General features: G+C 54.3%; 1 protein-coding gene across 3 annotated transcripts; it reads left to right on the top strand.

Moving 5' to 3' along the window:
• Nucleotides 1–1,605: 1,605 nt before the first annotated feature.
• Nucleotides 1,606–4,423, top strand: Rassf7 (Ras association domain family member 7). 3 transcript variants are annotated; one of them, XM_057778844.1, is made up of 6 exons: nt 1,606–1,702; nt 2,468–2,598; nt 2,735–3,447; nt 3,614–3,742; nt 3,821–3,902; nt 3,990–4,423. In XM_057778844.1, the coding sequence occupies exons 2-6, from the start codon at nt 2,475–2,477 to the stop codon at nt 4,019–4,021; spliced, it is 1,080 nt and encodes a 359-aa protein (XP_057634827.1). In that variant the 5' UTR covers nt 1,606–1,702; nt 2,468–2,474; the 3' UTR covers nt 4,022–4,423. The 3 variants fall into 3 exon arrangements, with proteins under 3 accessions (XP_057634827.1, XP_057634828.1, XP_057634829.1); XM_057778845.1 differs by lacking the exon at nt 1,606–1,702 and adding an exon at nt 1,713–1,872; XM_057778846.1 differs by lacking the exons at nt 1,606–1,702; nt 3,614–3,742 and having other exon boundaries at nt 1,879–2,598.
• Nucleotides 4,424–13,977: the final 9,554 nt, after the last annotated feature.

The following is a 13,977-nucleotide window of genomic DNA, read 5'->3' as shown; positions in this document are numbered from 1 at the left end:
GGAACACACATGTGTCCACCCAACAGGACATTAGGACTGCTGGTCATATGAGAGTATATTTCAGGCTAGGACAGCAGGTCACCTCCCAGGAAGCATGTCCCCAGTGTGTACATATATTCCCTGCTGTCTCCTCTTTGTCCCCTAGACCCCAGCCTAGAGCTAAGATGAGAGGTTCTAAACTTTTGCTTGTTACCCTGTTCATGTCCCTCCAACCCAGGAACTCTCCCGCACACTCACCTGAGGCCTAAACCCACAGAAGGTCTAGGGAGGAAAGTGTTCTATACTGTTGCCATGGATTTCTGCACCTGGGGGGAGGGTGTCTGTTACTAGGAGCCTCCAGGGAGACGATGCCCAGGGCCATGAGTGCATTCTGTGCCAGTGTGATTCGGATATGTTGGCTAGACCTCCCAGCTAAGCTGAGGAGGGCCATACTAATCAGGCCCCTGGAACCCGGCCCTAGCCAGTGATGATAGGCAGGTCCTGGGGAATGGTATCCTGTGAGTGAATTCAGTATCCATGTGTGCCTTAACTATGTAAACTGTCCTAGGGATCTGCGCTGATTAATGGAGCAGTTGAGGGTGATAAGATACTGGCGTGGCTGTGCTAACTCTAGCCACTAAGCCAGCCTGTGTCTGACAGCCTAACCTAACTCTTGGAACCCTTATCTCCATGACTCTGGGCTCCCAATGGTGGCTCCATTAGTGAACCCTGGGGGACATTGCTTCTGCTTCAGAAGTGAGCCCCCAGGAGAGGCTCCTTCTACTTTTTGTCTCTTCCACAGCCTCGTACTTCCAACATTTGCTGCCTTATGGCACAAGGGCATGGGAACCCCCCTCCCACAGCTCTCTGTGATTGGGACAGAGTACATGGAACTGGCCTGGCTTGATTTAGCCCACCGAGTCGCAGGCAAGATATGAAAGCAGGGGCCCGCTTTAGGGAGAGAAGGGCTGCTCTGGAGGGCACTGGGCCCATTGGGGGAGGGGAGAGGATGGCGCTTCAGACAAAGCCCCTAGGGTCTTTGTCCCAGGCAGACTCAGGGACGGTCCCCTCCCCCACCAGGGCTGCAGCGCCCACCAGGTCAGCCGGCCCCTCAACTCCACCTCCCTCGGATAGCGGGCGAGAGACGTTCACGGCCTCTCTTCTCGGTGTTCTCGAGTACAGATTTAAGGGAGCAGGGCTGAAGGGGCTTCGCCGACGGGGCTGCTGAAGGGAGGGCGAATGTCGCGCCCGGGTGCATGTCAGAGTTGCAGGGTTCCAGTCAGGAGCCCTCTCGGTGGGCGGAGACCAGTCAGTCACACTGCCAGCCTGTTGAGGAAGTCCGCTCCGCAGCTGGGAACACACCTCACCTGGGCCAACCAGCCCCGAGCGAGCGCAGCTGCAGACGCGCTTCCGCGTCGAGCATCAGCGGGTACCATCCCCGGCGCCCAGGCGCTGCCCCTACCCACTCCGGGCCCCGCCCACACCTGGATGCCTCCGGGGCGGGACGGAGTTAACGAGCCAATGGGGCGTGGTGGGAGGAAGGCCGCCAATGGGAGTGGGCAGGGGGCGGGAGGCACACGCCTCCGCTCTAATGGGGTGCCGGGGGGCGGGGCGCGCGGGCCGCGAGCCAATGAGACCGTGAGGTTGGGCGCGCCGCGGCGCTGGGACAGCAGGTTGAGGCGGCGCTGAAGCGCCCGAGTCCCGGAGGCCGGCGGGCGCCCAGGTGAGCTGTGCCGAGCTCTCGAGCCTCCTGAGCCCCGGGTGCGGCACCGGGGAGCCATCTCCGGCCAAGGAGGAGCGGATCTGGGCAAGAGGGCGCGCGGCGGCTGTGCTGCACCTGCGTCTGCCGGCTGCGGAGTGGGACGTCTGGATCCCGCGCGGCCGGAATCAGCCGTGAGGCGGGCTGTGCCCCCAGCGGGGCGGGACCACCGGAGCCCAGAGCGCTGGCCGGACGGGAGGGACTGCGGAGGCGGACTGGGGACTGGCGGGGGGCTGCTCAGATCTGGGGTCGGTTCGGAGATGGAGGTCTGTCTGGGTCGTAACTCTCAGCTCCTCCCGGCCCCAGACTGTTCCCTCCCTGGGGGGGCGTTCCCATGACTCTGGACGGCGTCGTATTTGCGTTTGGTCGGTGTTAGGTGCCAGGGGACAGCCGCCCCCGCTTGAAAAGGGTAGTGGCCTTTGAGCCAGGTGACCGGGGGACAGGAAAACCTGGCCCTGGTTAATGATTCGCCCTGTTCCTGGAGTGGGGTGGGTGGGGCAAGAGGAGGCTGGTGCAGGAGGGGGACGCCTCAAAATGCTCAAGAGGGCCAAACTAGTTCCCCAGCCACTCCAGGAATGTGTGGCCTGCGGGTGGGGCTGGGCACAGGAGGGCAGGGCCGAAGGGCCACAGTCCTGAGCCGGTTGTTGTGGCAAAGCCAAGAGAAGAGGAAGGCCAGGCTGTGGTGGAGGCAGGCCTGGCCTGATCTCATGGCCCGTGTCCTCCCCACAGGACAGGGATGGTCTTGGAGCTTGTGGTAATGGAGCTGAAGGTGTGGGTGGATGGCATCCAGCGCGTGGTCTGTGGGGTCTCGGAACACACCACCTGCCAAGAAGTAGTCATCGCGCTAGCCCAAGCTATAGGTGAGTTCCCTGGGGTCCCAGAAGCCCCATCTTCCCTGTCAAGGAGGGTGGGGTCGACTCCACCCTTGTATTGCTCTCTTCCTCAAGCCAGGGGCATAGAGGGGCGATAGAGACTGACTCTGTCTTTCCCCCACAGGCCAGACAGGCCGCTTTGTCCTTGTGCAGCGTCTTAGGGAGAAGGAACGGCAGCTGCTGCCGCAGGAGTGTCCAGTAGGAGCTCAGGCCACCTGTGGACAGTTTGCCAACGATGTCCAGTTTGTCCTGAGGCGGACAGGACCCAGCCTGTCTGGAAGGCCCTCCTCAGACAACTGTCCACCCCCGGAGCGATGCCCAGTTCGGGCCAGTCTTCCCCCAAAGCCATGGGCCGCACCAGGCCGAGAGCCACACAGAGCACTGACCTTTAACCTAGGATGTCCCAAGCTGGTCCCCAGCCCCTCGATCCCTGAACCTACAGCCCTGGTAGGACCCACGCCAGACTGCTTTGCAGACCTGCAGAGCCTGGAACTCAGGATACAGAGGAACGCTGAGGAGTTGGGCCATGAGGCCTTCTGGGAGCAGGAGCTTCGGCGAGAACAAGCCAGGGAGCGTGAGGGACTGGCGCGCCTGCAAGCGTTGAGTGCGGCTACTGCTGAGCATGCTGCCCAGCTGGAGGCCCTGGATGCCCAAGCCTGTGCCCTGGAGGCAGAGCTTCGGCTGGCTGCTGAGGCCCCTGGGCCTCCTTCAGCTACAGCATCTGCTACTGAGCGACTGCGCCAGGACCTGGCTGTCCAGGAGCGGCATAGTGTGGAGATGCAAGGCACTTTGGCCCTGGTGAGCCGGGCCCTGGAGGCTGCTGAGCACGCTCTGCAGGTGAGCCCAGGAGATCTAGCCCCTGTCAGCTCCCTGCTGCACAGCCAGTCTGTTAACACTCCACCTGCTGTATGGGCAGTTTGGGGGTTTGGATCAGACCAGGAAGCGTGCTTGGCCTGGGAAAGAAGGTCAAAGCCTTGTTCCTGAAGGTCCTGTGTGCCCCCAGGCTCAGGCTCAGGAGCTGGAGGAGTTGAACAGGGAACTCCGTCAGTGCAACCTGCAACAGTTCATCCAGCAGACAGGGGCTGCTCTGGCGCCACCTCCACAGCTGGACAGAACCATCCCTAGCACACAGGTCAGAGTAGTTCTGGGAAGAGGTGACTGGTGTCTGGGGCCACCCTAGTTCTCAACTGACCGTTGGCTTTCTCCACAGGACCTTCAGTCTCCAACCAGAGAAGAGCCCCTCCAGGGAGTCCCCGAGAGCCATATCCTAGTGTCCAGCCTGAGCCCCGAGGGTATGTTTGTCTCCCTACCCCTACCCCCAATCCATGGGAAGGGCCCAGCTCTGGTTTCAGCCCATTTAGCCTGTGTCTTTCTCACAGTTCCCCCCATGAGACAGAGCTCCTGGAGGTAGCAGTTCCTGCTCAAGTAGGGGACACTGAGGACAGATGAGCCAGCACAGCTGGAATGAGCCACCTGGACAATGGGAGAGTATGATCACAGGATTCTTCCCCTAAAGTGGGGAAAGCTATGACATCCCGGGGTTTCTGCGTCAAGGGGCGGGAGTGCTAGCCACCTGTTGTCCTAGTCTTTTTCAAGTCTCCCAAGCCCTCTGAAGAAACAATGGACACAGTTCGGAACTTAACCAGGCCCCAAAGGCCACTCCTTGTTGGAGGAGAGAGTAGTGTGGACAATGCATTCATCCTGTGGGTGTGTGCTTGCTCTTTGCTACACTGCATGTGTGCTGCCTTCCTTGCCCTAATAAACCTCAATAAACTACCTTTCAAAGGTGCTTAAGTATATTCTGAAGTTGTACCACTGGGCAGTGTCTGTGGTTCAGAAATTGTCCACATGGCGGTTCCTGAGAAAGTAGTGTTTTTAGAGGCCAGTACTCAGTAGGGTTCAAAGCTAGGGCTCCCAGGGCCCCGTGTCCTGACTGTTGTTCCTAGGGGTGTTTATTTGTAACCCCTAGCCCGGTGAGGCCTGCCAGCTCAGCCCTGGGCTGGGTTTTATCTGGACCCTTCTTCCCTGACTTTCCTTGTTTGGCCTGTGTGCCACCAGCAGCAGGAACTGAGGATGCCTGGACAAGCTAGACCCGCCCGTCAGGTTTGCTGAGAACTTGTGGGGGCGAGTCCTGAACTCTTGGGTCAAGTCTGTGACTTCTGGGTTGGCCAGGTCCAGGGAATTTTCCCTAGAAAACTTTGCCAGCCTCAAGGTGGATATGGGCATTGAATTGTAGGGGTTGTCCCTCTCCTCCCAGAGTGGGTGTGAAGCCTGTTTATGAGCCTCCAGCCTTGACATTGGGGCAGGGACACTTCTACAGCCCAGCCCAGCTGCTACTCTGGCTCTAGAGCTGATAGTGACCTCTTCCAAAATCCTGGTTACCCAGGCAGGCCAGGTGTTCCGAGCCCCTGGGACTAGAAATCTTTGTGAGGATCAGAACTTTGGGTAGAATTGAGTGACAAGTTGGGAACACTATAGAATATGAGGGTCTTTATACCATATTGAAGAGAACATTTGGGATGGGTTCAGCTTTCTCTCCTGCTGGCTCCTGAGCTACAGTCAGTGCTCCCTGTTTCTTCTGGGGCTGACTGAAAGGGACATGGAACTCCTGCGCTGGAGGAGCAAGGAAGACTTTTTGTTGTTGTTCTTTGTTCTTTTGGTTTTCAAAACAGGTTTCTCTGTATAGTATTGGCTGTCCTGGAACTTACTCTATAAACCAGGCTGGCCTCAAACTCAGAGGTCTGCCTGTCTCTACCTCCCAAGTGCTGGGATTAAAGGCCTGCATGGCCATCACCCAACAGACCATATTCTTCCCTGAAGCAGGAAACAGGGAAGGGGAGAGGTCAGGTAACAGAGGGAGGTTCCTGATCTGGTGTCAGCAGGCCGCAACTTCCTGCAGACTACTCCTGTCTGCATTCCAGACTGAGCCTGCTGCAGCCTAGACCTGCCTGACCCATGGCCGCAGACAGGCAGGGCCAAGGAAAAGGTCACGTAGATCCTAGAGTGCAGAAGCCACTAGGGCAGTATCCTTGTGGGAAGATGGGTCTGAGGAACCTGCTTCCTGAACCTAAAGCCCTGCCCACACTCAGGAGAGCCGAATGGACCTCTTGGCACTGGTCCTCAGCTCATCATGGTTCATCTCCCAGGCTAAGCACACAGTCTACTGGGTGCACAGAGACCACCTGACACAGGAAGCTAGGCAGGGGTAAGCCATAGCCTCCTCAGTTGAGTCTTTTCACATGTTTCCCGTGTCATGACAAGCACCCGTTTCTCCTGAGACCTCTGCCCAGGCCAGGTCCAGTTTGTAGTACACTGTTGCTGGTGGCACTGAAGAAGCTACCAAGCCCTCTTCTTCACGTAGCCATTTTGCTTTGACGGGGAAGGCTGGTAGAGATCCACTCCTCAATGGCTGTTTCAAATGGACAGACTTCCGTACTCCAAACAGTTGCTAGACTGCTTTGAATCACCAGACAAGCCTCTGAGTTAATGAAAAGTTTACTTTGGAATTTGCAACTTTACTTTGGAAACAATGGTGTGATGTGTGCTGAAACGAGAAACAGACAAGCTGCTCACAAATATCTGGTCCGTGACAGTGCAGGACCTACCTAAGTGAGCTACCCTACAAGGGTGATGTTAGGACCTTACCGGCTATCAGTGTGTGGTAGGCAATCTCCTTGTCTGGGCAGTCCAACCAGAAGTCACGGCCTACTAGGTATCCTCCTAGTTCTGAGGATCTCCCCAGTAAGTAGTTGTCCAGCAAGCAGTAAGAGTCAGCTTTGCAGTTTCTCAACCCAGAGGCCACATAAGCCTCCCCTCATCTGCAGAACACTGAGTTTGGTACCACTGTGATGACAAAACAGAGTCCCTTCCAGAAGCCAGTGTCAGTCCAGAGAGGTCTAGACTCAGCCTGCTCCTCCATCTCCAGGGACCGGACCTGCTACAGATATCCTAGGCCTGTAGCTTATAGCTTCCCTGGATGTCCTTTTCCGCTTCAGGGTGGACTTGAGGACACCTAGCAGGAGCATCCTGGCGAGAGGCTTGTCCCAGGAACCCACAGAGAGATCCATGGTACTCCCTCACTGAATGGCAGAAACAGGCAGAAGCACTCAAACTCGCTATCTTCCTGTAGGAAGTTCCAGAGGTGGCCCTCGGGAGGTGGGTCCTTAGGCTCTGGTCCTGTTGGCCAGAGATTCCTTGGATGACTTCGAAAGTGGCTGTTCTGAGGTCTGCACAGCCTCGAACCCAATACACATAAGAAAGTTTCTTCCAAAGGGTACCTGATCCAACCTCAGCCCCACACGTGAAGGGCAGAGAAGCCCCCAGAGTGCTCCCACACTCAGGCCTGTCTGTAGGTGCAAGCCTCTCCTAGTGGCCTGCTACCCTGCCTCTCTGAACCCAGGTGCTCCTCCTCCCCACAGTGCTGCCTGCCTGCCTGCCTGCCAGACCCGGGTCACTGAAGGGCCAGGGGTTCGCGCTGCCCAGGGACAGATCAGCCGCTGTCACACGCACAGTGGGTCCAGAGCAACGCAGTGTGCGGTGGGCAGTGGCTGTCCTGAGCCTGGAAGAACTGCCCCGGCTGGCGGGCAAGTGCCTTCTCCATCCCCGCCTCCGTCCCCTCCAACTTGGACAACAGAGCCACTCCTCTCTTGTCCCGCCCAATCCCCATATCCCCCAGGGAAAGGCAGCCTCGAAGATGCTCCCCCATCCGCCAACCTTGTAACCATCCTGTTTCACCTGCGACCCCGGCACAGGGCCATCGCCAGCTCTTGAATCAACTTCAGTGGCGGCTGAGGCCACTCTCACACCCAAGGCGGGCCCCAATCGGGCCCAGTTACCCCGCCCATATGCAAATAATCTATCCTGCAGCCAATGACCGGTCAAGTCGGGCCCACCCTGCAGGGATGCAGCCAGTGAACACGAGGGGGAGGCAGCACGCCCCGCCCACCGCCGCGCAACCCTTCGCGGGCGAGGCCGGCGCGTTCCTTTCTGCACGTCTGCTTGGGGAGGGGCCGCCACCTGCTGGGCGGGGCTTGCGGGACGGCCTCGCCGTAACCCCGTGGCTAGTTGTTGGTACAGTCCAAGGCATGTACCCTGTCCCTCAAGCGGTGGTACTGTCCGGGCTCACTTGCTACTGGGCCTGAAGTTGGGACCGCTGCTGACAGTGGAGTGCTTCATCGGCGCTGCGCGAGGAGACAGCTGGATAGACAAGGCGGACCGTTTGAGGCAAAGAAGAGGCTGCCCCGCCTTCCAGCCTGATGTTGGGGCGGACTGGTTATCCCTCGCCTAATCTAAGGACAGCCTCTCTTCGGGAACTCGCAACACTCCAGGCGCACGTAGTCCTGGCAGTGACCCAGGAGTGGCTTGGATGGCTAGGGACACCATGCCCTCGGGAGGCACGTACGCCCCTGCTTTTCTCCAGCGCCTGTAGATCATCAAAGATACGTAGGTCCGTCTGACAGTGAGCAAGGGACTGTTTCTGACTAACCTGCCCGGAGATTGCCTTTGCCACAACCTAAGCGACCAACTCTGGAGGGAGAGTCCCGCGGAGCGCTGAGCTCACGGAGGGCTTGCTTCTATGTTTTGAGAAATAAGCGAGCGTGCCTCCTAGGGAAACTGTCACCTTCCTTAGGATAAGCAAGGCCAGTTATCGGACTCCTGGGAAGAGATCCAACGAGATGGGATGAGGGTGCAGCCAAAAGAGACTCACTTCTCTCCCTCCACACCTCCCTCAACCCAGGTTGTTCCTGCGGTGGAATCATGGGGCCGCTGTTCTTTTGCTTATGAAGCAGAGATCCTTTTTTCTTTCTGCTTTCCTGTCTTCCTCAACCAATCTTCCATACCATCCTCATATCCTTACAACCTTTCCTTACTCTAGGCAACTCCAAAAGGCCCCTTTGTCTACCACAGATACCCTGGTCCTTGGCTCAGGGGTCAGTCTCCTCCTCATCTCAGCCTCCTGTCCTTCAACCCTCTGCCCTGCTTTTGTCCTCTCTGTTTCTTTGGCCTCCCTATATCCTGAATCTCATAAAGTCTAAGCTGGAGCCTGCCAGCTGCCAGAAACCAAGCCTAGGCATCTAAGTACTGAGGCCCTATCAGGGAGGTATCTGAGCCAGGCCAGAGCTCAAGGGCTTGGAGTCAGGGAACAAATTCAAATGCAGAATTTTGTGCATTGTGGCCATCTAGGGATGTAGCACAGAGAAGCCAGGAGCTGACTCAGTTTCCACAGAGGATCAGAAATTGAAGGATCAAGCTGGATATGTTGATGGCACCCCGTTAGCCCAGGAGAGAGATTATACCCCTGTAACCTTGATCAGAGGCAGAAGCAGAAGGATATGATGTAGGTTTCAGGCCACCCTTGGTGGGGGGGTGGTTGAAGGGTCAGCAAGACTTGGACCATGTGGATCCTGAAAAAATTCCTAAAAGTCATTGGGAATCCTGAAAAGGTTCATGTCTTGCGAGCAAGGTCTGGGTTCAGAGGACAGATGTCAGGGACTAGGAAGAGAGAGGGAGAAGCTTGGTTCCTTGCTGGCTTTGCCAGGATGTTTCCCCATGTGCCTCAGAACTTCCCATCTGAAATGTATTACTTATCATCCTGTGTGGTGGGTATATGGTACCATCCAAAATATGTGTCTAAGTCCTATTACTTATGGCCTATAAATGTGACTTTGCAAAAAAAAAAAAAAAGTGTATGTGTGTGGGATGTCTTTGTAGATGGTTAAGGGAAAGATTTTCCCACTTATTTTATTATTTTTAGACAGGGTCTCATTGTACCTGACTGACTTGGACCTCGCCATGTAGACTAGCTGTCCTCAGACTCACAGAGATCCACTTGCCTTTGACTCCCAAGTGCTAATATTAAAAGTGTATGCCAGGGGCTGGAGAGATGGCTCAGAGGTTAAGACCATTGCCTGCTCTACCAAAAGTCCTGAATTCAATTCCAAGCAACCACATGGAGGCTCACAACCATCTGTAATGGGGTCTGGTGCCCTCTTCTGGCCTGCAGGCGCACACACAGACAGAATATTGTATACATAATAAATAAATAAATAAATAAATAAATAAATAAATAAATAAATAAATGTGTACACCAGGGCTGGAGAGAAGGCCCAGTGGTCGAGAGGCATTGCTCTTCTCCCAGAGGACCTGGGTTTAGTTCCCAGCACTCACACAGTGGCTGCTCAAAATTGTCTATAACTACAATTCTAGTAGATCAAATATTCTTCTGGCCTCTGTGCTACATGCACGTGGTAAACAGACAAACTTGAAGGCAACACACACACACATATAACAAAGTATACTCCAGCATGCTAGGCCAAGGATGGATTTTTGAGACCATTATGAATGAACTGGGAGGCCCTCAATCCAACAACACTTACAAATGACAGCAGAGAGAACACCGACACAGAGGAAAGTCCACAAGGAAAAGTGATGTTGTCAGAGCCAAGGGAAGCCTGGAGCCCCCAACTCAGGAAAGCAGCCAAGATTTTCTCACACCCTGCCTGGCTTGAACTCCGACATCTGGTACCCAGAACTCTGAAAATAAATTGTTTCTTTTAGCCACCCGATTTGTAGTCAAAGAACACAACTGCTTCCTGGTCTGAGGAAGCAGCTCCTTGTCTCTTCATCATGGAGTTTCGAGACAGGGTTTCTCAGTAGCTTTGGAGCCTGTCCTGGAAATTAGCTCTTGTAGACCAGGCTGGCCTTGGACTCATAGAGATCTGCCTGCTTCTGCTTCCCAAGTGCTGGGATTAAAGGTGTGCGCCACCACTGCCTGGCCAAATCCCTTGTTCTCACCAGATCACACTCACCACTGCCCTTGCTTCAGCTTCCTTCAGAAATCCCTTGACTGCTCAGCATTCCTGTTGCCAGGGATTGGGTAAGGCAGATGGCAATGCCTAGGCTGTGTTCACCCAGCTCTGGCAATGCCTAGGCTCAGTGTTCACCCAGCTCTGGCAATGCCTAGGCTGTGTTCACCCAGCTCTGCATTACTTAGTATTCAGATGACAAGGGAAGGGCTAAACCCTCTGAGAGAGGCTGATTTGGACTGGGCAGAATAGGGGCAATACACAGCCCAGTTACATTCTTCTATGGATTCAAGAAAACGCATGCCATTTCTATGTCTATTTATGCAAGAGTTAGGAGCACTGTGTGCCAGCAAACATTAGGAATCCAGTAGGTATCTCCTGGCACAGGTCTAGATGAGCAAGTTGCATTCTGATGTGTGCACTGGCAGGAACATGTGAGAAGTGGCCAGTAGAAAATTCATGGCTACTAGGTAGCCATGTAGGTAGGTCATAGCATTGATGTTAGGGCAGGGTATGTATGACAGTCCACTATGCTGGCCGCCACCGTGTGTAGGGACAGGTGAGAAGTTGTTTTCTAACACCAGGGTTTTTTAGGGGGGCGGGGTGAGTATATCAGCAGGTAGGATGTAGAGATATTTGTCTGTGTTCTCAAGAAGTACTAGTGCTGGCCATGGTTGGTCCATACCTCTGTTACTTGCACTTTATAGGTAGAGGCAGAAGAATTGGGAGTTCAAGGCTGGCTTTGGCTACATGGCAAGTTTAAGGCCAGCTTGGACTACATGAGGCCCTGTCTCAAAACAAACCAATGAAAAAGGTACTATTTATGCTGGGTTTGGCCCAGTTTGACCATGGGCCACTCCCTACAGACACCTCTTCTCCCATTCTTGATGATAAGTGGATTGGCATGGCTGCAGAGGTTGCGTCCTGCTCAGAGATGCTGAGGAAGAGTTCTTTATGCCTTGCTATGGTTGCATTTGCTTATTTTAACAGTTTTTCTTTTTCTGCAGCTGCCTCCCCCAACAAAGGCAGCTGCAGAGGGAGGGAAAGGGAGTGGCTTTTGTCTAAGGGGGCTCTAGTTCTTTATAGGCTGCCTGTCTTCCCCCTTCTAGGAGATTCAGTGGGCGTTTAGAGGCATTCCTATATCTGATGATCTTCACCAGGTAGGCAATGTTTCTACAGAGAGACCAATATGTGTAGAGAGCCAAGCTGGGAGGGAGGAAGAGGTGTTTGGTTCAGGATGAGGGTGGCCTCCCAGGGCCCCCCCCCTTTTTTATCATGCTGGACCCCCAAATGAAGCTTTCTCCCAACCAGTCATCACAGTGGCCTCTATAGCAAGAATGATCAACATCCCTATCTTAGACACAAGGACATTAAGACACAAAGAGGGTAAGAAGCTCACCCAAGGCTACACAACTGATAGCCAGATGTACCTGAGTCCAGATCCTGTCCGTCTGGATACAACTGCATGGGTTTCTCCCACAGAAAGGAGAGGACTTGTTCTGAGGGGCCCTCTTTGACACCACCCTTCCTTCTTTGCACTCTGCCAGTAACAACATTTTTAATTTATTATTTTCAGTTGTGTGTGGCGGTATGTGGGTACATACACGTGAGTGCAGGTGCCCTCAGAGACCAGAGGCATTGAATCTCCTGGAGCTGGACTTGAAGCTGCACCACCACGTGGTTGCTGGGAATTGAACTCTGGTCCTCTGGAAGAGCTGCAAGTACTCTTAACCACTGAGCCATCTCTCCAGTCCCAGACAGTAGCACTATTGATGCTTCTCCCACTTTGAACTCCCTTGAGTTATCTCTTCTCAGATACTTCTACTTATCTCTCCCTTCCCAGCAAATCTACTGCAGTGACTGCCCTGGCTTTCCCTCCCTGTTCAGTCTCCCTAAGTTCTCTATTCTTCATTCAGACAGCCCCGCCCCTCGAGAGGGCTAATACTGTCAGTCTCAGTAGCCTCTACCTTACTCCCAGCACCATCTTTTTTGCACTAGCATCTCATGTGTAGCCAAGGATGTTTATGAGCGCCCTGTAGTGACCTTGAATTTCTAGATACTTCTGTGCCTATTTCCCAAGTGCTGGTGTTACAAGCACTCACCACCATGCCTGGTTTATTTTTTTTATTTTTTTTATTTTTTTTGGTTTTTCGAGACAGGGTTTCTCTGTGGTTTTGGAGCCTGTCCTGGAACTAGCTCTTGTAGACCAGGCTGGTCTCGAACTCACAGAGATCCACCTGCCTCTGCCTCCCAAGTGCTAGGATTAAAGGCGTGCGCCACCACCGCCCGGCTATGCCTGGTTTATTTTGTGCTGAGGATACAGTCATGGCTCTGGGTATGCTAGTCAAGGACCCTACCAATCTAACCACACCTCCAGTCTCCAAGTCCCTTATTTATTTATTTATTTATTTATTTATTTATTTAGAGACAGGGTCTCTTTGTAGCCATAACTGTCCTGGAACTTACTATGTACATCAGGCTATCTTTGAACTCACAGAGATCCACCTGTCTCTACCTGAGATTAAAGGTGTGTACCACCATGCCCTGTCCCGGGTCCCTTCTCGATGCATGGGTTTGCTTTTCCTCTCCTTGCTCTCTTCAGCTCCTCATCCTTGAATTCCTCTGCAGAATATGGCCTCACTCTTAGCACTGGAGGTATGAGGTGGTGCTGGTCCCCACTACCACATTTTATCCCCAAGGCGGCCTTTTGTCCCTCTGCGCTCTGGGGATACCCTAGCTGCCCATTTCCATATTCTTCCTCTTCTCCCTGCCCATTCCTGTCCACTTTCTCAGGAAATCCACAATCTCTGTCTTCTATTCCTATCAAAGGCCTTCCCTTCTAAATCACAGTGGTCCCTGAGCCACAAAATGGACAGTGGAGTCCAGTTAGCCAATACTGCCACCTGATCAGGACCCAGCCCTCTGAGTCCCTCAGTCTCTAGGTCAATCTCATTTTTGTGGTCCAAATTTTCCCCTCAGTCCTTCTTAGCTCTTTATTCACCCTGGTCAGTCCTCTCGTATTTCTGTCCCTAATCCTACTATGCGCCATACTTTCTCCCCTCTCCCATGGCTTTAGGCAAGCTAGGCAAGAAAGTGTTTTACTAGCGAGTAGAACACTCTAGTCCCATTCCGTCTATTAATCACCTCTACCATACAGTTAAGTTCTCTACAGTGTTTACGATTTACTGTGCCTCGTCTCGCGGGACTGAAGGAACGGCGGAGGCGGAGACCGTATATACAGAATTCATCCTGAGTTACAAGCCCCAAGAGATAACCAGAAGCTTTCCTCCGGAGTTCCCTTCGGCAGCCGCCGCCAGCGGCTAAGCACGACGTCCAGGAGACGGCGCTCACGGGAGGGCGGGACCGTCGGGGGCGGAGACGGCAGGGGGCGTGGCCCTGGTGCCACTCACATCCATCTGGGCGGTGGGCGGGGAGTCGGACCGTACCAATTGCCCAGGGTGGAGGGGACAGCTTGGCCCGGAACACTGTGATAGCTCGGACAGCAAATGTCCTGCGAGACACCGGTCTCCTCTCTCGGACAGTACTCCTGAGATAGTCACTG

Source organism: Chionomys nivalis, chromosome 8, assembly GCF_950005125.1.
Source record: "Chionomys nivalis chromosome 8, mChiNiv1.1, whole genome shotgun sequence".
Taxonomy (NCBI): domain Eukaryota; kingdom Metazoa; phylum Chordata; class Mammalia; order Rodentia; family Cricetidae; genus Chionomys; species Chionomys nivalis.
Note: the sequence above shows the minus strand (reverse complement) of the source record. Positions and strands in the feature narration are given on the sequence as shown.